Source organism: Nyctereutes procyonoides, unplaced genomic scaffold, assembly GCF_905146905.1.
Source record: "Nyctereutes procyonoides isolate TBG_1078 unplaced genomic scaffold, NYPRO_anot_genome, whole genome shotgun sequence".
Lineage (NCBI taxonomy): Eukaryota > Metazoa > Chordata > Mammalia > Carnivora > Canidae > Nyctereutes > Nyctereutes procyonoides.
The window spans coordinates 55,241,061-55,265,266 of record NW_026575140.1 but is presented as its reverse complement, the minus strand read 5'-3'; the positions used below and the strand labels follow the sequence as shown (position 1 = coordinate 55,265,266).

Sequence of the window (24,206 nt, the reverse complement as noted above, 5' to 3'; positions counted from 1 at the left end):
CAACACTCACCCCTGCTCCCCTACCTTCTTCTGCTCTGGTACAAAGGACGGGCTGACCCTTCTTCCCTTGGCCTGGAACTGGAGCTCACACACCAGTCTGCACTGGGCCGGGAAAGGTGGTATAGAGGGGGTGGGTGGGTGGCAGAGGATGGGAAGGAATATTTCTCCCCTGGCCCTCTCGTTGCAGCACATGGCAGTCCACCCTTTTGGTGGCTTGGACTGAAGTCCTTGGAGTCATCCTCGGCGCCCCTCTGGCACACCCCACCCCATCTGTCAAGAACCGTGTAGGCACTGCCTTCAAAGCACATCCAGACCCTGACTGCTCCCCCCAACTTCCACTGTGACCACCTCCTGCAGGCCCCACTGCCCCTCCTGGGCCAGCTTCCTTGCCTCCCTGCTTCCATCCTGGTCTCCAACATTCCTACAGCTTGTCCTACAGCCGTGAAGTCAGGCCGCACGCTCCTTGGCTTGGACCCCTCTCCACCCACCCCCAGCGTGAAAGTCAGAGTCCTTCAGGGGCGCACAAGGCCCTGCAGAAGCTGCCCCCGCCCACCATCCATCTACTCCGGCCACAGCATCCCCAACCCAGGTGTCCCTCTCCCACTCTCACCACCTATAATCAGGCCATCTCCTGCCTAGAATATTCTCCCAGCAACCTGCTGGGCTCCCCCCACCCCACCCCCCCAGCCTGGGGTCTCCTGGCCTTTGACCAAATGTCACCTTCCCAATAAGGCTGCCCCAACTGCCCTGTTTAATATTGCAACTTACCCAGAGTCATCCCTGAAACTACCAATCCTCGTATCCTGCCCTGTCCTTTCTCCCTTACACGGAACACCTTCCACACCCGTGCTAGATTAGTTACTTTGTCGACTGTTTTTGCCTCTCCCTCTGCTAGAAAGCCACGTCCAGGAGGGCGGGGTTCTTTATCCATTTCACTTATTGACATGAAGGGGTGTCTGGCATCTAGCAGGTGGTCAATAATGACTGCATGCACGGATGGATGAGCAGAGAAACAATAGCCAGGAGCCCTTTCTGTCCACAGGGATAGAAGTCCCCAGGGGAGGGGGCCGGGAGGGGCCAGGGCTGTGGGTCCAGCAGCATGGTACCCATCTGAGGGGGGAACCGCACCCAGGTGCCCTCTGCTAAGACATGAGGCGTAAGATTATCACCAACCCTGGGAGCCTAGACGGATCACTGCGACCATTTATACAAAGGAGAGTGTGACAGCCCTCCAGGAAGGAGGGTCACCCAGCAGGACCCAGTGTCTCTGGACAGTTTATTTTACATGGGATGAATCTAAGCATCTCAAGTGTACACACAGAGCCAGAGCGAGGCGGGGGTGGGCCGGGGTTGGGGGGGGGGAATGAGAGAGCCTTTCACTTCCTGAAAACGCTTTATAATAATGCAGAACAATTATATATAGCAAACGGCTTCAAAATGTAAACCCTTTAAACATTTAATTCTTTAGCATTAATACACACAAATGCTATTAGGGGGTGGCAGGGGTCGGGGCGGGGGGAGTCGGGGAGGGAGAAATTCGGGTGGGTTACAGCCTCCATAGGGATCAGAGTTTCAACAGTGTTACTTATAAATTATAGTACATCAATTTTATTTACTGATCTAGGCAGCCAGAGGGTGGAAGGGTATACAACGTGAAGTAAACACAGTCATACCGGGATGAGAAATGCTGGCAGGAGACACAGCTTTTTAACATTAAAAATGTATAAAGTATTTAGCAAAAGTTACAGAAAACAGACCAAATAAGCAAGTTTATTTTGTTAGAAAATCCCACTGTCCTAGGGTTTGCTGATGTGCTGGTTGGTGAAAGGGCTGCCCCCCAACTCCCCGGTCCGCCCCCCACTCATCTCCCTCCTCAGGGGAGGGAAGCGATGCCAATTTGGGACCCCCGTCACCATTGCAGACAGCCGGTGTCCCTCTGGGTGTCTGCTCCCGGGTCCGCACAGCTGCTGGATGCCACAGCTCCCAGGAGCCAGTCGGCTGCGTGTGATGCTGGGAAGGACACGTCCCTGCTTGACAGATGAGGGAGCACGGAGGTCCCGGGAGGGAACGCGACTTCACTGCGGGTTACAGGACCAACGAGGCAGCAGGGCGGGGCCGGTCCAGTGCTCTTGCCCTGGCACCATATCCCTTCCCTCTCCGTCCCCGTGTCACACTGTCTCCACGACCACACCCATGTGCCCAGATCCTTTGCACTCTCACTGCAATCCTTTTAGGGACGTCCCTCAAACACAAGGGGTCAGCGTCCCCTGAACAGCACACAGGGAGAGATCCAAAGGTCATCACAACCCAGCTCCCTCGGAGGGACCCTGCAACAAAGGCTCCTGACCTGGCCACACCCCGGCCTCTAAAGGGTTCTTGTTACCTGTGTCTTTTGCTTGCCGATCCTGCAAGCCCTACCTGCCAAAACTCAACCCAGAAGCGTCCAAGAAGCATGGGACCCCGGCGGACTTGGGCTCCATGGCTCACACCTTCCCTGGCCTGGATCCAGGAATATCTTCCATTTGCTTGGTGGGGTAGGGGGTAGAGGGGTGCCTGGTTGCCTCCAAGGGCTCACCTCTCAGCAAGCAGGGCACAATCAGGACATGGCTTGACGGAGTCATCACCTTGGGGGTCATGCCCATAGCTAGCCCAGTGTTAGCTGGGTTGGGTTCTATCTCTGTCACCACCTGCCACCACCCAAGGGCAGCAGGCACAGGCTCAGTGTGACCACCAGCGGAGCAAGGCTCCAGCAGTATCAGGAAGCTCATGGGAAGAGGCTCTGTCTTCATGCTTGTCCTGGCTCCTTGGACACAGACCTCAGGACACGAGATCAAAGATCAGGGGATGAGACCCCAAAGGTAATGACTTATGAGTGCTCCCTTCTGGGCCCGAGGAGGAACTACCTCATTCTCAACAGCTCAGGAAACTCTTCATTTCGGCTCCATTTGGGTCTACACACAAGAGAAGTGCCAGGGTATCCCTCTCGTGAGGATTTCAGACACTACCATGCACAATCACACAGATGGGGCTCAGGTCAAGCATGATGGTGTGGGATACAGAACCGGAGTGAGAAGGGGAGGTGGAGGGAGTGCAGTAGCTGGAGGAGGCTGGGAAGACCAGAACGCACACCTGCAGCCTGCAGCCAAGGCAACAGACATCCAGGGGAAGGTCACGGCCAGCCTGAGGTCACCCCCTGCATTTTTACCGGCCATTTGTCCATTCACCTCCCACACCCAATGCTCAGTAGAAGCTGGAGGCTTTGTGAGCCGAAGGGAGGGCCCCCAGGACTGCGTGGGCTTACCAGCTGAGGTGCAAACCTCAGGCTGCAGCTTAAGTGGGAGGCACCCCTCCCCAACCCCTGGCCCCTTTCTGCACAAAACCCTGAAATAAGCCACAAAGGCCAAGTGTGAGCTCCAAGGACTACCGTGGGCACAGCTGGCGTTTGGAGGCGCCCTGGGAGGCGGAGGAAGAAGCCGTGCAAACAAGCTGAAGACCCTTGGGCCAGGAGCCTCCAGGCCCAACAGAACATTTCCCCAAGTGAGGACTCATGCAACATAGTGCGGTTCTGCGAGACGAAGGAACAAGCTAGTGACACACACACGATGTGCGTGACCCCAGAGCGTGAAGCCGAGGGAGAGCAGCCAGACTCGAGGGCTGTATCGGGGACTCCTTTTGTACGGCATTCTAGAAAGGGCAAACGGCAGGGTCAGATAATCCATCAGTGGTTGCCAGGGTGCAGGAAGGGAAGCAGGTGTATACTGGCTATAAAGGAGTCAGAGGGAATTTTTGGGAGTGATAGAAATATTGTGGTTTTTGTGGCTGGTCGTTAAGACGAGGTCTGTCAAAATTCACAGAACCGTATCCTTCCAAAGGGTGGGTGTCACTGTACATCAATAAACCCCAATAGCGTAGGTCCAATGACCTCCAGAAATCTGGAAAAACAAGGCAGTAGGTCCTGGCGGGGTGGGATTTGGGGAATACACTGATCGATGCCCCCAACTTAACACCTGTAAAGTGCTTTCCAAACTACCTCCATAATCACCAGTGGGTCTGCAGAATCCTGTTTCAACTCTCCCTGTCGAGGCCACTCATGGCTGGAAGTAAAATCACTTCAACAAGCCAAAGTCTTTGATGTCCTTTGAAGTTTATGGCTTGTGTTTCCAAGAAGGGACCTTGGCTCAGCCAAGGTTCTTACCTACCCACCCGCTAATCTAGGAATTGACTGGTCTTCACAAAGGGAAGAGAAACAAACCCCCCGTGTTTGGGAGTGTGGACACTGTTTCGGTTTGCTTCAGTCACTAACCCCAATGAGAAGTGAATGAAGGAGCACAGGGAAAAAAAAAGAAATGAAATTTGTGAAGGCTAATGAGACCAAATTAAGGACAGTGGGGTGGGGGTGGGGAGTACCTTCAGAAAATGGGCTGGAAGAGGCAAGAGAGCCCCCTCTGTCTCCCAGGGAGGACCAGAAGACTCAGGAATCCTCAGATGGGAGGGAGAAAACAAAACCCATGAGCCATATCACACTCAAAATATCTGTTAGTAACAAGGCTATTGGCTTTGAACATTTGAAAATCACCCACAAATGAGTTCACTAAGCCACAAGGCAATTACTACTAGCACCCATTTTTCCTAGAGAAAACAAAAAATAATATCCTAAGATTGGTAGCTGGTGTCACAACCCAGCCCCAGATCTGGAAGGAGTGGTCCTCCCTGCCGGGGACAGATCCACCCTCATGGCTTTCGTGTCGGCAAAGGCCTTCACGTGGACCTTTTTTGGTTAGGGTGTTTTAGTAGGACCGGGGACAGTTTGGGTCACTCTAGGATATTCGGCATCTTTGTACTCTAAACTGAGGACATAATTCTGACTCAATGAAAGAGGTGCCCAAGGATTCAAGATGAGTGAGGCAACAATTCCCAGCATGAAGACTGTAGGACCCCGGGAGTCATGCTCTCAGGATCCTGCCCTAGTAGGAGGTATATGGACCCTGCACATCCAAGTAATTAAAGGGAAAGAGGAGTTAAGAAGGATGGGTTCTCAGGGTGTGGGTTCTGGGCTAGAATCTGCCCCTTGCTGGCTACGTGACCACCTCTGGGGTGGTGGTGAAGCTGCGGGGCGGGGCGGGGGGCATTTCTTCTTCTGGTCCCCTCATGGTGATGCTCAGGGCTTAGATGTGATGGAGAATGTGTTTGCTGTGTTTCTATAAAGGGAGAGAGTGATGAGTGAGGACCCAATGGCGTGCTGAAAGCTTCCCAAGTTACCGGATTTTGTGGGGATCTGGGAGATGGGGGTAGGGGGGAAGATGATATTAACATCAAGCAGGGCTCCGTGCAGGGCTTTGGAACATGCAGGAGGAGCTGAGACCAAGGTGGCAGGACACTGCCTGTAGGGTGACAACCCACTGTGGCCGTGAGAATATGCCATGCCTGTTTGGTGTCGACCAGGGAAAGCAAGCCACATCTGGGGAGGGACAAACCCCAACCCGTCTTCCACAGGGCGCTGACACAGGGCCCTGAGAAGAGCCCAGGAGGGGGCAGGGGTGGCAGGAGGGAGCTTCCCTGAGGAAGCAGTTGAGGGTTGGGTGGATTGGGGTTTCCAGCCCAGAGACTTTACTAAAGATGCCTGACCTAATAGGAAACGCGACTCAACACTCTGACTTGGGGCTGATGTGAATGAGGTAGTTCCATCCTGACCTCTCCAGGCAGGGTCGGTCTGGGCCAAGAGAGGAGCCAGGCCTTATTCCCAAGACTCCCAGATGATGGAAAGTGGCAAAGAAGAGCCCAGATTTGGGCTCTCAGAACATAAGGGGAAGAAAATAAAGAGGGTGGGCTGCAAAGAATTCTGGGTGTGGCCTGGGGAGCTGAACGGTGCCTTCTATCCATGATTCTGATCCTGATACTTGGTTGAAGACAGGGACCTTTCTGCCATGACCCTCCAAAGCCTGGGACACCAGGGGGGCAGCTAGAAGACAGGCCTTGGGGCTTCCAGGGGCACAAGTGTGTGACACAGCTGGCTCTGGGTGGGGAGGTGACCCCTAGGGTGCTCAGCAGGGACCACACCCAGTTCCAGCCTCAGTCTGTCCTGGGAGCAGGAAGCAGAACACAGGAGTCGGGGTGGGGGCGACGGCCTCGGAGACGGGGCAGGGCTGTGGATCCGTCTTCTTGGCCTGGGAATGCGGGCAGCTCCTGGCAGGGCCGCCCTTCTGGAATCACCAGCTCAGTGGCCCGGGACCAGGACAGTGGGTGGGAGGGCGGCTGCGCTCGGTAGTGGGTCCTACAGTGCGCACTGCCACCGCCTCTCTGTGGGACCCCAGGCCCCTCTCTGCAGCAGGACCCCCGGGGCCGTGTGTGCCAGCCTAAATCTCCATGTCCACAGGGCGGATGTTGCCTGTCTTGTGCTCTCTGACCCACAGCTCCCTATCTTTGGCTGGGTCCACTTTTCGAAGCAGTTGGTCCACGGGCTCGACTGTCTGCAAGGGACAGAGAAGGGGACATAGTCAGAGGTGGCAGGTGTGCCAGGGACAACACCTTCGAGCCCTGCTGCTCACACCTTCTGGTCTGTCCCGGCAGCCTCTCTAGAGGGGCTGTGGGGCTCCAAGGGAGGTGCCTGGGAGGTTCAGCCTGGCGCAGGGCTGCAAGAGTGGGGAGCCTGGCCTCTTGCCCCCACTCTGTGACAGCCTCTGGGCACTCTGCCCTCCAGCCTGCAGGCCCGCGTGATGGGGCAGGGTGGCGCTCGGCTCTGGGTCCAGGGCCTCCTCCTCCTCCTCCTGCATCTGTCCCCACCTTTACCACCCAAGAACAGAGCCAATGGAATTTGAGCATCAGAGAATTTGAGTATTTCTGGATTATGTATTTATTTCTTTGGTAAGAAATTTGCCAGGGGAGGTGATAAGGTCTTTAGCTATTTTAACTGTCATGACCTTCTTTCTCCTCGGGGTGACAGCTGACGTCAGTCTCTACCTAGCGCCTCTACTTCGGGCGCCTCTCTGCCACGCATGCCATCTCTCTGCTGTGTGCGTCTGTCTCGGGCGCGTCTCTACCTCGCTAATGTGGGATAGACTCGCGCGTGTCCAGGCCGGTCCGTGAGCCCATCCCAAGAGGTGGCCCCCAGGCCCGGGTGCCACCGGCCACCTTCAGGACAGATTCATTTGGAGGCGCTCCTCAGCCAGCTGCGCCCGCCCCAGGGAGCTCCCCTCGGCCCGGCTCCTCTCCGGGGTGGGGGTGGGGGGGGTCCTCCTGGCCTCAGTCCGGGGTGGGGAACTCACGCTTTGGTTGAACATGTCTGTCTCGTGCCGCAGCTGGGTGTACTGGCACAGGTGCTGCCGGATCATCTCCACCCTCTCCACCTCCAGCCGCTCCAGCTCCTGCCCAGGAGGAGGCCAGACAGCCCTGAGCACCCGCCCTCACCTCGGGGACCAGCCCACCCCGAACACGGAACACCAGTCTCCGTCTGCCCGCTTGGAGCCGCTGAGGCGCTGGGGCTGAACTCGCGCAGCGCCGAGGCGGGGGGCGGAGGCGGTGACAGCAGCTGCTGCGTCCCGAATCCCGCCCTGCCCGGCCGTACGGTGGGGTGGGTGCTGGGAGCTTCACGGCGTTACTTAACTGTCCACAGTAATTTTTAGAGAGAGGCCCTTATCTGTAACCTCACTTGTCCAGAGCACGGGGCATTGTGGGAGGAACGGGGTTCGAACCAGGCTCCTGGGTCTGCACCAGGGAGCCCCAGCCTTGGTTCCCCTATGGGGTGGACAAATGGGTCCCATGCAGAGATTCTGTGCCTCAGTCTCTTGGGGCCTTGTCCCTGGGCCTCTGCCGAGCAGCCTCCTCTCCTCTGGCCATCCAATGCTGACGTGCAGAAGACAGACCAGGCCAGGGGAGGCAGGGGGGCTGGGAGTCCGACGGCCGTTGTCAAATGGAAGAGGAAGGGTTTGTCCTTTGGTTTCTAGATGGTTCTGCATCTTTGGAATTTAGGGGATCAGACTACTATTCTGCGCACAACTAGGTCACTGCCTACGTGATTAACCGGGAAGGAGGGTAAAGCAGGGGGGCTTAATTAGGAGATTAACCAGGAGGAAGACCAGGTCACTGTCCCTGGGGGAGGCTTCTAATCTGCTCTGGTGGGCTGACACCTGGGCACGCAGAGCGTTAGTCTGTCCTGCGCCGGATGGACAACGGTAGCTTTGGGCAGTGGGACAATGCAGGAGATACCTGGTGCCAGGCCTCCTTTCTCATCCAACCCAACGGCCCCAGTGCCAACCACACTTCACCATCCACCCCAACGTGTGCTGAGGAGGAGATGCCGTCCCCTCATAAGAGATACTCAGGGGGTGCCTGGGTGGCTCAGTCGGTTGAGCGTCTGACTCCTGGTATCAGGTCAGATCATGATCTGAGGGTCGTGGGATCAAGCCCCGTGTCAGGCTCCATGCTCAGTGGGGAGTCTGCTTAAGATTCTCTCTCTCCCTCTCCTTCTGCCCCTCCCTACTGTGCTCTGTTTCTCTCTAAAACAAACAAATCTTAAAAAAAAATAAGGCAAAAAAAGGGGTCTGATGCCTATTGCCTGTACCCCTTGGTCAGAGGCCTCCCCTCTCAATCCTCCCAAACAGCTATCCCAACCTCACTCTGTATGCACCCCCTTATCTGGGATGGGCAACCCTTCCTGGGGTGGGGAGGGTCACTCTTCCTGAAACTTGACTGTCTTTCCTAAAGGCACCACTGTACATTTGGTTGAGGGCATCCCTGGGTGAGAGCCTGACCCCTTAGGGAACAGACAAGGAGAGTACGGTAAGACCCAACCCTTGCCTGTGTTCATGCAGCTAGGGAGTGCCAAAGCAGGATCTGAATTCACATAGACTGGCCCAGACTCGAGGTCTTGGCTCTGAAGCAGTGGAGAGGATCTAATGACCACCTCTATGGCCACCTCCATTCCACCATCATCCGCATGCCCACCAGCATCCCCCTGGGACTCCCAAGCACCACTCCCTGAATGGACAACCTTACACATCTCTGCTCACTCACCAATGTGGTGGTCACCATCTCTTCAAACCATTTGGACTGGGCTTGGTTGTAGAGGTCCACACAGCGCATGAGGTCATCTCCTGGAAAAGACCATCAGCCACCATCACACTCTGTCCTGTCCTCACCATGGCTTCCCTCCTCCATCTGTGCCCCATGCCCTCTCCTTTCCCTGGGTCACGGAAGCCACTGGAATGTGGAGAGACGGGAAGCAGAGCAAATGAAGGGGCAACCCTGCATCATGAGCTCGACCCCAGATACTAAGAGCTCAGGATGAGGGTTTCCAGTATGTGTGTGTGTGTGTGTGTGTGTGTGTGTGTGTGCTCCTAGGACCCCCCCAAATTCTACCACGAACCCAAGAGATGCTTTCCTCTCTAAAGATGGCTTCTCATTTGACACTGGAGAGTCCTTCTTGGTTAAACATGTGTCACAAGCAACCTGGAAGTAGCTAAGAGTGAAAGAAGAGAAGTCTGTAAATCGTGTGTGTGTGTGTGTGTGTGTGTGTGTGTACATGCACCAGAATATAATTCTGAAACACAAAATAATGTGCCTGATAGTCTGTGGCTCACTCCTGTACAGTAATAGTACGAAGATATGCACTGGCGTGCTACACACCAATTCTGGGACGGTGGTCACTTTGGAAAGAGAGGATGGGTGGGAAGAAATAAGCTCCTCCCATAGCATTTTATTTCTTAAAAGAGACGGGTGAAACAACCCTAACTCTTCAATCTTGATGCTTGGTAGGTTATTTTCTGGAAAGGCAGGTACATTCGAAATATTTTGTAATTAGAAGGAAAATAAGCCATAGGACAGTTGCAAGCATTACTAAGCATATCAGCACCCAGAACGTTATTGCCCCGAACGCAATGCCTGGCCCTGCAGCCTCAGTATGCCCTGGGAACTTGCCAGAAACGCAGATCCCAGGGCACACCAAAGACCTACTGAATCGGAAACTGCATTTTCCCAAGATCCTCGGGGGAACCCCGTGCACATTGCAGCTAGAGAGGCATCACTTGGGCACACGGCTCCATCTCAATGTGGTTTTCTGATCATCATTGGGTTCCAGAGATAGGAAGGAATCACAGCCTTTGTTTGAGATGCAAAAAACTCAAGAACCAATCCCAAGCTAGCAGATTCACTCTCAATCTAGTAATTCCAGCGGAGTCAATGTCCTCTAACATCCCCTGCTCATGTGTATTCTGAAATGGAAGTGAAAGAAGTTGGGGAGACTCCCGTCCACGTAGCCCAGGGCCCAGCTCAGCACCACCTTCCACTGAACTACACTGTTGCCAAGAGATGAGCCCGAGGAACAGAACAGAACCAAGAGCTCTTGACCCATCCTCAGTAATGGGTCCCTGATCCCAAGAAGGACTGATCTGGAGAGAAGAAAGTGTATACTTCACAGCCAACACATTCCCACCAGGAGCCTGACAGCAACTGACCAACGAGGGGGGTCAGCAAGTCACCCTACAAACATATGATACTCAAACTCCCAAAAAAGCCCTCTTTGTCGATCCTGATCTTGAGACCATGCTTTGGGATCTTGTGCGACATCAGGAAATCGGGTAGCTGCAGGAGGACTGGAGGGTTTGACAAGAGGCTCTGAGGCATGGGGCCAGGCATGAGGCACACAGAAGGGGTTTTGGAAAGGAAGAATTTTTCAGTTAGAACCAAGGGCAAGGACCAGTTGCTTCCATCATAAGAGAATTCCAAACTGTAGAGATAAGAGTCTGTATTATCTGGTGGCCACACAACCAGCCAAGACACAAACAGCAAGACCAGAAGAACAAATGTAGCAGAGCCTTCCCAGCACGAAAATGGAACGTTCTTCTGAATTCGGCTGCAATTGACTAGAAAGAGCAAGTAGCAAGATTGTCCAGAATGTGCGAGAAACGGAATAGCCAAGTATCTACAACCCAAGAGAAATGAATGTGAAGCAAAATATCTAGGATACGATGTAAATGAATACACAAAACAATGGAACTCGAGGAACAGGGCACAAAGCAGTGCTGTGGGTTCAAATAATCTCCTGGTGGGTCAAGTATTTACGTGTTTATTTTTTTACACCTGAGGCTAAAGGAAAAAAGTGATTTAAAAAATATATATTGAGGAAGGAAAGGTCTTTCTAAGGGAGTCACAAAATCCAGACCTTATAAGGGAAAAAGACTGTTCTGCAAAAAAATTCAAGAAGAAAACAAGTGAGCAAGTGAGCAAGTGAAATATAAAGAACAAAATTAAATGCTAAATGGCAACCTAGGAAAAATATTTGCAAGTCAAACCACGGAAGGTTAATTTTCCTGACATATAATTAATCCTTGTCAATCAATCTGTCAGAACAAGACCAGCCACCTGAAAAGAAATAGGGGAGAGGACAGGAGTTCATCCGTTCACAGAAAAAAAAAAATCACAAGTGACATACAGAAGTCTTTTTAAATGCTCAAATTCGGGTGCCTGGGTGGCTTAGTCGATGAAGTGTCTGCCTTCAGCTCAGGTCATGATCCTGGGGTCCTGGGATCAAGTCTCACATCGGACTCCATGCTCAGCAGGGAGCCTGCTTCTCCCTCTCCCTCTGCCCCTGCTCTCTCGCTCTCTTGCTCTCTCTCCCCAATAAATAAATAAAATATTAAAAAATTTTTTTTTTAAAAAGTGAGTTCAGGACATGGAATGGAAAATGACCTACTGTGTATAAATTTAAATATCAAGAAACATTTAAAAAAGTTCAAACACTAGGAAGTGTTGGTGGTGCATCTATTTAGTGAGTTGGATTTTTATATTCTTAGGTGCTGGTCACATTTTTTTTGCCAGGCAGCGATAAAATTGTATTGTTAAAATAATTTAATAAATTGAGCTAATTGAAACAGCCTCTTCCCGTCCTGGGTTTGCCTTCCCAATCCCCTGGGATAAGTATATTATGCCTTCTATTTCTGGATCTGGTTATCACTATGTATTACAGGATCTTTCAATCAAATGTTGTGTTTCTGTCACACTGCTTTGTGATCGACTACCTCTACACCACTGTATGATCACATCCAGACGGTGGGCTTCGTTCTGTAATGCGTTGTCTTAGGTTCACCAGAAATTCGGGTGAGAAGGACACTGGACCCAAAACCTAATCACAGCGCACGCTTTAATCCCAGAAAGCCATCGCATTGCCACCTGCGTGCCACTCAACTTGGACTTCCTGAACAAATAGTGACTATTTTTTTTTAACCTGGTTCTAATTGGCCTTTCTCCCCCTTTCTTGTGCGTCCACAAGTTTTTAACCACGAGGTTGAAGTAGAAACTGACTCAAGGGTGTGTGTGGGGGGGAATCTTTGTGTGAGAATCTGAAATCTGGTTCTTTCACCGAACAAAATGTGGGCATCCGTGGTGGGGCAGGGGGTCTCTCCACTCGCCATAAGGAAGCCCTGGGAGTATCCTCGCAGGGACAGGAGCCTTGAGTTCCGGACGCATGGAGGATTTTGTCTACCTCCTGGTCTGAGGTCCAGGGTGGCCCCCTCATCCCCCAGGAGGGCCTGGACACAGCGTCATGACCCCCTCCACGGTCCTGCCTTTTTTTTTTTCATTTACTTATGAGACACACAGAGAGAGGCAGAGACACAGGCAGAGAGAGAAGCAGGCTCCCTGTGGGGAGCCTGATGCGGGACTTGATCCCAGGACACCGGGGTCAGGCCCTGAGAAGACAGATGCTCAACTCCTGAGCCACCCAGGTGTCTGTCCCTCAGCCATGCCCTTTCTGTACCTCGGAGGCCCCGGCGAGGACCAGAGAGGTAGGGGGCCCGGTGGCCGCACTCACCAGCCTGTGTGGACTTCCTCCGTGCTTTCTTGATGTCTTCCTCCGTCTTGTTGCTCAGCTTGATTTCCAGCTGCTGGGTCTTCATCTCTAGGTCTCTCTGCCGCTCTGTGAGAGCCTTACGGGCCTGGGGTCCAATGACATGAGGAGGCTGCCCATAGGACTCCATGCCAGGGGGGCCCCTGGGGTTATGCAGCCCAGCCTCCCTGTTGCTGGGTAGGGTCCTGACTTCTCTGTGTTTGTGGATCGTTGTCTCCCCAGCAGGTGCTCAGCGGATGGCAGCACCAGCCACCCCACTCTGAGTCCAGATGGGCCCTGGGGTGGCCACAGTTGGCAGGGTTTAGGGTGCCCACAGCAGGATGTGCCCCTGGTCCTGCGCCCCTTCCCAAGGCACTGGGGTTAGCAGCTCCCAGCAAGGTCAAACCTCCAGGCCTCTGCCAGGGGAACCAAATCATCAGGAGGAAATCTGCCCAGAGGCCCGGATAAAGGGCCTGCGTGGACCAGCACACGTGCCCGCTGAGCATCTCACAAAAGCGTGGGCTACCTCGTTTCCTGTGCCTGGGGAGCCCCACTTGGTCTCTCACTGGTCCTTTGGCAGTGACCCGAGGGTCCCAGGGGTGGAGTGGGGGATCCTCAGGTGTGGGCTGGGGGCTGCTGTTCCCCCTACCGCCACCCCAATCCCACCACCCGGGGACAAATGCCTCTGCTGTGGGTCACGGACCCTGCCGTCACCCAGCCTACTGGCCTCCCAGGCCCCTCACCTTCTCCACCGCGGCATAGCGGCTGGCGAGCTGCTTGCGGAGGTCGGCGATGTGGTGGTCACACTTCTTCATGTCCTTCTTAAAGTTCTCTCGGAAATTCATTAAGGGCTTCTCTACCTCGCTGTGCAGCTGTCGAGGAAAGTGTGTGGGGGGGACATGCTCAGGACCTGGGGATGTCAGGTGCAAGATGAGGTGGGGGGGGCACTCTCCCCCACTCTACAGGTCCAGCCAATAGGAAGGCAGACACAAGGGGCCACCCAATAGGTCTCGGATCAGGGGGTCACTTTAAGCTGGCCAGGCCCCAGGATTCACACCTTAGCGTCCAAGGCTTTCCGAGCCCTTCATCGGCTACCTCCTGCTTCCTCTAGGCTCTCACCACTGCTCGTAGGACTTTGCTCAGGTCCTCAGCTTACTTTGCTTTACTTTCCAAACTGGGGTTTGGAAACCAAGCCACCGCCTCTTTGTCCCCAAGTACCTAGCACAGCGAAGGCCTTTTAGTGAGGTGAGCTCAGGTCAGTTCTATTTGCTGAACATCTGCCACATGCCGGGTGCCCCAGATTACAAGGATGGTCTGGACACGGGTCAGAGCTCGAGGAAGCCATGGTGGGCACTGCCCAGGGCCGGGAGAAGATCCCAGCTGCTGGTCTGGGTGACCAGCCCAGGAGGCTCCCCTCTCTGGTCTGCTTGGAGACAGGTGCACCTCCCCTCCTGCCTTGAGGGAGCCAGCCTCTATCTGGAGAGCCAGAGAGGTGTGGGGTTTTTCAAGCCTTTTCCTTCTCTTTTATGCTTCTTCTTTTCCCCCCTACTCCACCCTTTTGAAGGAGAGCTTTTACAGATCAACGTGGCCCTGCTGTGGTCAGAGCCAGGTGGGCAGCCCAGAGCCCAGTTGACTTGGGCCCTCACACTCAGCCTCCTGAGCGCTCTGATTCAGCCTCCCGAGGCCCCCAACTCTGCCTCTCAGAGCCCCTTGACTCAGCCTCCTGGAGCCCCCAGCCCAGCCTCCCGGAGCACCCTCGACTCCGCCTCCTATGCCCCCCCCCCCCACCAGCCTTCCAGGGTCCCTCAGCCAGTCCCCAAAGCGCCTTTGGGAAGCACAGCCGAACATTCGAACATGACCTCCCAACAGGGGTTCTGCGACTTCTCTCTCTTCCTTCTTACCGGTCTCTTGCTACATTATCTTTTTCTCTGGAGACCTCAGGACTTCGGTGTTTGTAGTTCTATATCAAATACAGGTGTGTGTGTATGTGTGTGTGTGTGTGTGTGGGGGGGGGTCCCTGAGGGCAGAGGCCCAGCTGGCTTTGCCCCACTGTGTCCAGAATGTCTGGTCAGAGCTGGTGCGGAGTGGGAGCCCCTTTACTACTAGGGAGAGTGACAAAATCCTTAGTGCCCAATGCCTGGGAGACAAGTCGATGCCTTGGTTGTTGGATGATTGTCAAAGGCTAACAGAGCACAAGCCTCCTGGAGCACTCTGATTCAGCCTCCCGAAGCCCCCCAACTCAGCCTCCCAGAGCCTCTCGAACATTGGTCTTAGCTCTGCATGCGTGTGAGCACCTGTGCGTGGCTATCTGGATGTGGACACCTATGTGCCCTGGCTGCCCATGCAAAACTTATTACTGGTGGGTCCCAGTCAAATAAGTTTCAAGTCACTGATCTGGTCCAAGCTCTTCATTTCATACGTGAAAAAAAAAAAAAAAAAAAAGGAAACAACCCCCAAACACCCCTCTCTCCCTGATGTCAGCTGTAAATGCCTCCAACTTTTCCAAGCCCCTAGAAGCGGACTTGCATAGGAAAACACCCCCACCTGGTGGCAGTCCGAAAGATGCTACACCCTTGAGAGCGGCCCAGAACACGCAGGCCCTTTCCCACCTACATCAGGTGTTGGCGGAGGAGAAGCATAGCTTAGCTGCTGGGGGGACCTGCTCCTGATCGGGGATCTAGGAGGGTTAACTCAGCCTGTCGATTCAGTAACCCCGGGGTCTCTTTCCAAGGGCCTAGGAAGTGGGCTGATTTCCAGATGTCCACGTGCCCAGGAGCTTACTGTCCAGAGGGTCTTTTCAACATTCAGGATTTTCAGGATTCCTGGGCCCCAGCCCCCGGTTCTGTGACTTACAAAAGGGCCCAGTACACCAAAATGTGCCTCCCAGATTCCAAATGACTTTCTGGAAACAAAACGCTACTAGCTGTCACAGGCATGCAATCCCATAGATAGAGATTCATAGTTCTATGTTCTAAATGCTTTTAAAAGACTCATTTTGGGGTACCTGGGTGGCCGTTCGTTAGGCATCTACCTTTGGCTCAGGTCATGATCCCGGGGTTCTGGGATCCAGACCCATACTGGGCTCCCCGCAGAGAGCCTGCTTCTCCCTCTGCCCCTCTCCCTGCTTGTGCGTGTGTGTTCTCTCTTTCTCTCTGTCGAATGAATAAATAAAATCTTAAAAATAAAATAAAAGACTAATTTTTTTCTTTGAGAACGCTGGCTGGGTGTCCTCTTATACTTGTTCCTAATGCCTGAGCATCTTTGCCCAGGGACAGAGGCCTTCCTGGATGCTTGTCCTTGTGACCTCCTGAGCTGGCCTAAGAGCTGTGAAATCAGTTCAGTGTCAGTTAGGTCAGAACTAGCTTTTTGATGAGAAATAGAGAACACCAGGGACACCTGGGTAGCTCAGTGTTTGAATATCTGTGTTTGGCTCAGGTCGTGATCCCAGAGTCCTGGAATTGAGTCATGCATCTTGAGACTTCTCCCTCTGCCTATGTCTCTGCTTCTCTCTCTGTCTCTCATGAAAATAAATAAAATCTAAAAAAAGAAAGAAAGAAAGAAAGAAAGAAAGAAAGAAAGAAGAAAGAAAGAAAGAAATAGAGAACACCAGAGTACATTTTAGGTAGAAGTAGCGTAGCTCTGTGGAACATTTGTCTTAGCTATGCATGTGTGTGAGCACCTGTGCGTGGCTATCTGGATCTGGACACCTGTGTGCTCTGGCTGCCCATGCAAAACTTATTACCTGGGGGTACCAATCAAATCAGCTTCAAGTCACTGATCTGGTCCAAGCTCTTCGTTTCACACATGAAGAAAAAAAAAAAAAAGGAAGCCCAGAGTTGCTAAGACTTGCTCCAGGTCACAAAGTTGGTCAGGAAGAGAACGGATATAAAACTCACGTCTCTGGACTCCCACTGTCCCCCTAAAATCTTCTGTCTGAATGCACGGCCTCTCTTGCATGATTGGATTTTTTTTCTTCTGTCAGAATTTTTCTATTTTCTCTTCCTCAGCTGAAGCCAGGTAGATCCTCCTTTGCATACAGCAATCTTACTTCTTCAGGAGCCTGTTGGTAGGGATGGTGGCTCAAGCCAGGAGATAGCAAAGCCTGAAAGATTGCCATAGCTGAAATTGCATTTCTTAAAGTGCTCTTACCCCTGACACAGAACATTCAGAGTGAATTTCAACAAGCCCTGTGGAGCAGATGCTAAAATGGGTTTCGGCCATAGGGAGCCCTATTATCCATGGCAGATGCATAAATCCTGGGAGCCCCTTTGCTTTTGAGGAATCATCATCCAGCCACTGGGCTGCTACCCTGGTCGCCTCCAAGGGCCACCAACATTCACAGGCTGAAGGCAGGAGAAGCTCCCATAGAAAAATCCGGTTTTCGTGAACATTCGTCACAGATCTTCCATCAGCTGCATGGTGAAGTCAGCCCTACCTTGACAACACCTGGCTGAAAACATCCCGAGTGCTTGGAGGGGGAGGCCTGAACCCCCCTGGCCACCCCCTGAGAGAGGACAGAGTGTCCCTTAGAACAGGGCTCTGTGCATTTTTAAATGCCATTGGTCTGCCCAGAGAGAAGGTCCAGAGGGCAAGCTGCCAATTCCCTCAGTCCTGTCCTCTGCTTCCTCAGGAGCATGTGTGAAATGCAGATGCTGACTGCCAGGGTGCTTGTTAAAACCCAAGGGAAAGGAGTTAGTCCCTTCACGGAACCTTCTAGAATGCTTGCACACTGGGATGCCTTGATTCAACAAATGTGTATTTTGGCCTTGGTCCCCAGCTCCCGGCTAGAACTCCCGAAAGCTTTGTAACCCCCCAAATGATCGGGGTGCTAGGAGCATCTCTGGTGCTAATATTTGGTCTTTGACCCTGGTCCCAGACACAGAACCCCTACCTAAATCCCTTGGCATTTCATGGGAGACAGGAGCATCTTTCTAATGATGTGACCTCGGTGGTCTCCTGGGGAGCTTCAGGATGGGGGCCGGTCACCAGAAAGCCCAAACCATGATTAGAAGCTTGAAACTTTCAGCCTCTCTTCCATCCCCTGGGGAGGGAAGGAGAGGGGGGCAGAGATGGAGTTCATAAGCCATCACGCCTATGTGATGAAAATTCTATAAAAATCCATCAATTATAGCGTTTGGAGAACTTTTGGGTTGGTGACCTCATCCACCTGCCGGGCAGTTGGGACACCCCAATGCCATGAGGACGGAAGCTCCCGTGCTCAGGACTCTTCTGGACCTCACCCTATGGACCTCTTCATCTGGCTGTTCATCCGTATCCTTCACGATGTCCTTTAATCTGTGATAAACCGGGAAACCTAAGTACATGTTTCCCCGAGTTCTGTGAGCCATTCAGCAAAGCATCAAATGTGAGGAAGGTGTCGTGGGAAGTCCCGATTTGTCACTACGCCAGACACACGTGTGGCCAGACTTGGAAGCAACAAGGGGGACAGTCTTGTGGGACGGTGCCCTTTGCCCATGGGATCAGATGCTTCTCTAGGCAGGTAGCGCCAGCATTGAGCTGAATTGTAGGACACCCGGCTGGTGTCAGAGAAATCAGTGGGTGTGGGAAAACCAGACATGGCTGGTGGCTCGAAGTACCGATGCTGGTGAAGGCAGAGGTGGTGGCAGCGGTGAGGGTAAAAAGACGTAGAGAAAAATGTGTGTATTTGGAGAATATTTTGTCACCTGTTGGGCACTGTATAAATAATCAAGACTGGAGGATCTCGGTGATGAGGAGCGGGTGCCAGCAGGGTTCCCGGGGACCCAGCAGGTGACCTTTCAGAACTTATAGATCCAGCTCCACCTCACACTGGCAGCCTCCCTCCCCCATCTCCCCCATCAGTGGAGGCTTCTGCCTCCATGGAGGCCAGGACGCGAGAAGGGAGACCTCAGGGGAACACTCCCTGATCAACAGCTTGGAAATAACTCACTGCTTTCTGCCGAGGCAGAAAAAGGACGCTTCACGGAGCCCCCTCACCCACACTCGACTGGCAGATTTCCTGCGAGGTGCTTAGTGGCTGGGTTAAGGGTGCTGTTGCGAGCCCAGAAGTCTCACTCACGGCTGGTGTCAACCTGACTTCGGGGTGCTAACATCCTTCCAAAGCCGGGGGTGGGGCTGCTAGCGGCATTGTTTCTTCCTCCCACCCCAGATCTTTATAAAGCCCTTTTGTGGGTCCCCATCACTTGAGCCACTCATTCTGCCCTCTGCGTGCAAGGGGGACCGTCACGGGGTAGGGTGGTGAGACACGTACGAAGCCCGATTCCTGCCCTCCGATGGCGCACATCCCAAAGCCCCAAAGGGCAATGCCTACGAGCAAAGCTCCGGAGAACAGATGGAACCATGGGTGCTGAGTGTGGAACTCAGGGAGAAGCAGACGCCTCTGGGAGGTGCTACCTCCACATGGTAGTAAAGGAGGCAATGTACCCTCCAATTTGGTGACAGTGGGAAGGGTGCAGACCCCACGGGACAAAGGCCACCAAGAATGGTGCTACTCTCAAGGATCTCTCTTCCTTTAAAACGCAATCATGCTAGTGGGCAGCCCCATCAGTCATGCACACTTTAGTGTGAATTATTTCCCTTAGACTCTGGGTTTATTTTTTCCCCCTGAAGAGTAGGTGAGAGCCTGAGATGGAATCTGGAGATCTGAGCCAGGGAGCGGGGAAGAAGAGGGTCACCTGGGAACAGAAAGATCCCGAGAGAGAGTAGGCTTCAAAAGACAGGAGTGGGGGCACCTGGGTGGCTCAGTGGTTAAACATCTGCCTTCGGTTCAGGGTGTGATCCCAGGGTCCTGGGACCGAGTTCCACATTGGGCTCCCCACAGGGAGCCTGCTTCTCCCTCTGTCTGTGTCTCTGCCCCTCTCTGTCTCTGTGTGTGTCTCTCATGAATAAATAAATAAAATCTTAAAAAAATGCACAAAGGGAATAAATACTTATAAAACACCAGTACTTATGAAGCTTTGACTATTTTCTGAGCTCCTGAGGGACACGCATGGCCCCTGATGCCACTGCTTTGCTGTCTCTCTGCCCCGCACTGGGAATCCACACCGCGGACCACGGAAGGGGCCGGGGGGACACACTGGGGAGATCCCTGCGAGCCCTTCAGCAGCACACGGCTGCATGTGACCAGCTCAGAGAGGCCGCAGGGCCGGCTCACCTTGGCAGAGAACTTGAGATGAACTTCCGCCTCGTCTGCAAGGCTCTTCTTCACCTGGGCCCACGCTTCTCCCAGGGAGCTGTAACAGGAGAGAGAAGGTCAGACCCAGGCAGCGGCACTGCCCTCAGAGATCTTGGCCCCTCCTGGGGGGAGGGCGGATTCTCCACATGGGTTCAGCGGGGGAGGGGGACCATCCCAAACCGAGCTGAGGATCTCAGGACCAAAGGGGGCAGGCAGCAGCACCTGGGGAAACATCCAGAAACTCAGAGAACCGGGGGAGATGGGAGAAGGAGGTGGGGTGCAGGTGCACAGCAGGCACCTGCCCGTGCCTTCCTGGCGCCCACCCTGGTTCATGGGAGCGCAGTGTGAAGGCCTGCTGGCCTCTCAAGGAAGAAGGAAAGCCACCTCTTTGGGGAGAAGCCCTTCTCAAACAGAAGGTGCCACACAGCCCCGCCTGCGGGCAAGCCTCCAGTGGCCAGACTTCCAAGGTGATGGTGGTGGTGGAGGGGGGGGAGATGGACCCCTGGGCGGAGGGACTGCTCACGGATGCCCACGCAGCAGGGAAGGCTCTCGATCCCCATCCACAGAGGTGCGGCTCCCCCAGTCCTGATTCTGGGCTGTAGAGCCCCACCCGATGCGGCCCACACCTTCCACACCCAGAAGGGCAGAGTACCGTGACCTAATCATCTGCCACCCAAAGGAGAGGTTTCAAAAATAAAAGCAATCTTCTCCTGAGGTCCCCAGGGTCTTCACGAGTGGTCCCCACACCCTCCACCACCTGGAACCCTCGAGCCTCGCTGGGCTTCAAGCGACATGCACGCAGTCCTTGCTCGAGACCTCCCCACGCAGCCCGTAAACCCGGGCTGACTGTTGAGATGCCTTCATCTCATCAAAAAAGCCACCATCACCCCCCACACCCCCACTCCCTCCCCAGAGAATCCGTAAAACATCCAGCGAAGTGGCACAGCTGAGTCAAAAAGCAGCAGGTCGCGCGGCTCCTGGGCTTCGAGCGAGGCCACCGGCAGTGAGACTCGTCCAACAGAACACAATGAGTTCCTCTGGTCACAGTCCAGGGCCGTCTGGCTGCAAGGCTGGCTCACGGGAAATGGCTGACCCATTTTATCTAGGGGTCCGGCAGCACAGAAAGGTCCCCCGGGGCGATCCTGGCTGGGGAGCACAGTCCATCAGGGAAGAGCCGGAGGGAGCCACGGGGCACTCCAAGCTGTTGGCATCTGTCTTGTTCGGAAGGGGACTGAGCTCCCGGAAGCGGTGCTGGGGCAACTCTGGGTGGCCTGGGCTCTCCCTTGATTTGGCAGATGGTCAGGGGGCCCGGGGATGGGGGGAAGGTGGAGGGGGTGGGAGCAGTCGTGGCGGTCACGTGGATACAAGAACAGAATGCCAGGTGCAGACACAGGCACGCAGGTAACAGGCAAGTGACCAGTAACAGGTGCCAAGCACCTGGGGGTGGGGTGGGGTCAGAGACGACTGCATATCCACGGGGTGGTGGTAGGGGAGGTAAAAAAAAAAAATCTCGAACCCTGGCCTGATGCTCCAACATGCAGATTATCTCAAGAGGATCACAGATCTAAAGTGAGAGCCGGGAGGAGTGGGAGCTGGAATCCAGGCTGAGCTCCCCGTGAACCTACAAACCAGAGCCCGGCAGCCAGAAAGGCCCTGGGCGCTGCTGAGCCTGGGCGCCTACGGTCAGCACGTGGAACTGGCCCAGGGCTTTGGAGGCCTGAGAAGGGCATCTGGGTGCTGCCCTGGAAAGGAAGGAAGCAGCCTGGGTCCCACACAGGATGAGGTCCTCGGCCCCCACCCACTGCCTCCAGGCTGGGCATTCACAGGGGGGCGGGTGCCACCGCAACCCTCAGATGGGCCTTTGAGCAAGCAGCACACACCCCCATCCACCCCCCCTACTTCCTCACCCCAGAATTCCAGGCCCCTCCAGAGCCACCTCCCAGTTTAGGGGGGAAAAAAAAAAGCAATTTAGAAATTCTCTCCCTCGAAGACAGATTTTTTTTCATCTGCGGAGAGGTTAATGAAAGGAAGAAAACCTGAGATGTATTTCCATTCCAACGTACGGTCTCAGGCAAGCCGAGTCAAAATGTGTGTTACTGTCACAATTACCAACCCGCAAAGACCCAAAGCTCATTTCCCGTGTGTTCACCGCCCCCCCACTCCCTCCCCAAAGCCCCCACCGGTCCGCCAGGAGGAGTGTGTGGCTGGGCAGCCACGATGGGATGCACATTCACGCCCGCGTTGCAGGTGCACGGCGCCGAGGCCCGTGAGCGATCGTGCGCTGGGTGGCCCGTGTGTGTCAGTGCGTGTGTGTACGGCACGGTGGTGCAGGCCTGGCTCGTGCAGCTGGGAGCATATGCTGAGCATGTTGGCAGGATGGAGTGTCCCTGGCAGCAGCCCAGGCCGAGGAGGTGGAAGCCGGAAGACTCCAGAACAGCCCTGCGCTTGCAGGGCACGGAGATATGCAGGAAAGCCTCCTTGCCAGGCGGAGGGGCGACTCCCCCACCCACTGACGCCTCCTTCCTGCTCCCGTCTTGGGTCCAGTGTCCCAGGGGTGGGGGCAGAAGGGGGCCACGGGGGTGAGCTCATTTCTGTGGAGGAGCCCCTGGCCCTGCAGGGACCGCCCTGTGGCCCACCACACCAGCGAGAAACCACAGAGCGGCCGCCACTTGGCCACACGGCCGGCCCACGCAGAGAGGCCTGAATCAAAGCCACGTTGGGTTGGCACAGCCCGTCCCCTGGAGGCTTCAGGCCACGCAGGCGGATTTGGACTTAGCATCGCAGCCCTCTGACGACCATAACCACCCACAACAGGACGTCCTCCGTCCTTACTTCCCCTCGCAAGAGAGGTTCCAACACAGAGGGAGGCAGCAATGGGGCGAAGGCCTCGGCGGAGGCGGGGGGAACCTTCCAGCTCCCCCCTCCTGAGTCTGCAGAACTCACGTTCTGTGAAATTAATTTAAAGAGAACAATCCCACGATGTTCGGCACATTCACCATATTGTGCAACCACTGCCTCTATCTTGTTCTAAAACCTGTGCGTCCCCCCCCGTTAGGGGCTGAGTGTGTGGGTCTCTACCTGACTCAGGTTGCAACCCTAAGCCTCCCCCACTCCACCTCCTCCCAGGGTGGCTGTTATTTGGAGATGGAGCCTCTAAGGAAGTAATAAGGTCATATGAGGTCAAAAGTGGTGGGGCCCCAATCCAATAGGATTCAGGTCCCTATAAGAAGAGACTCCAGAGAGCCCATGCTCTCTCCACACCAAGGGAAGCCCGTAGGGAGATGGTGGCCTCTTGTAACTCAAGAGGAGAGCTCTTTCCAGGCACCAGCCCTTCCAGCCTCATGATCTTGGGCCTTCCAGCCTCCAGAACCATGATAAGGGACATCTGTGTCATTGAATCTGCCCGGTCGGTGGTACTCTATCATAGCTGCCCAAGCAGATGACTATACACACCCCAAAAGGAAACCCCGAACCCATGAAGCTGTTTCTTTCCATTCCATGCTCCCCTGGCAACTCAGCAACCACCTATCTTTGTTCCGTCTTTGTGGGTTTCTCCTATTCTGGACGTTTTATAAAAATGGAATCCTATAACATGCAACCTTTTCTTCTTTAACTTAGGATAATGTTTTTGAGGTTCATCCACGTAGTAGCCTGGATCAGGACCTGAGATCCCTTTCTCATGGCTAAATAATATTCCATCGCATATCCCTACGATCCAGCATGGACGGATATAAAACTTGTTGGTCCATCCATCCCCCGATGGCCATTTGGGTTGTTTGCATGTTTTGGCTGTCATGGATGGTGTTGTTATGAACACATGCATACGGGTATTTGAGTACCTATTTTCAATTCTTTTGGGCATAAACCTACAAGCGGAATTTCTGGGTCATACGGTAATCCTGTTTAGCATTCTGAGGCCCTGCCAAACTGTTTTCCTTGGTGGTGGCACCATTTTACATTCCCACCGGCGGGCTGCAAGTGTTTTATGTTAAGAAATGAGCAGAAAGGGACACTTGGGTGGCTCAGTGGTTGAGCATCTGTCTTCAGCTCAGGGCACGATCTCAGGGTCCTGGGATCTAGTCCTGCATCGGACTCCCCAAAGGGAATCTGCTTCTCCCTCTGCCTGTGTCTGGCCTCTCTCTGGGTCTTTTGTGAGTAAATAAATGAATCTTTTAAACAAAAGAGAGAGAGAGACAAGCAGAGAAAACTAGTCTT

General features: G+C 54.1%; 1 protein-coding gene and 1 non-coding gene across 8 annotated transcripts in view; one reads left to right on the top strand and one right to left on the bottom strand.

Moving 5' to 3' along the window:
• Positions 1-1,431: 1,431 nt before the first annotated feature.
• Positions 1,432-24,206, bottom strand: part of GAS7 (growth arrest specific 7) — a 208,389-nt gene continuing 185,614 nt past the window's right edge. For all 7 annotated transcript variants that reach the window (XM_055305576.1, XM_055305581.1, XM_055305582.1 and 4 more), the window contains exons 9-14: positions 19,971-20,049; positions 13,561-13,689; positions 12,803-12,926; positions 9,010-9,089; positions 7,263-7,361; positions 1,432-6,467 (exon numbers count right to left, since the gene is read on the bottom strand). In XM_055305576.1, the coding sequence (XP_055161551.1) occupies positions 6,354-6,467; positions 7,263-7,361; positions 9,010-9,089; positions 12,803-12,926; positions 13,561-13,689; positions 19,971-20,049 (625 nt within the window). In that variant the 3' untranslated portion in view covers positions 1,432-6,353. The remainder of the gene's footprint in view (positions 6,468-7,262; positions 7,362-9,009; positions 9,090-12,802; positions 12,927-13,560; positions 13,690-19,970; positions 20,050-24,206) is intronic.
• TRNAR-CCU (transfer RNA arginine (anticodon CCU)) lies at positions 8,324-8,414 on the top strand. Its single transcript is given in 2 exon segments — positions 8,324-8,360; positions 8,379-8,414. It is a non-coding gene; the product is annotated as a tRNA-Arg (tRNA).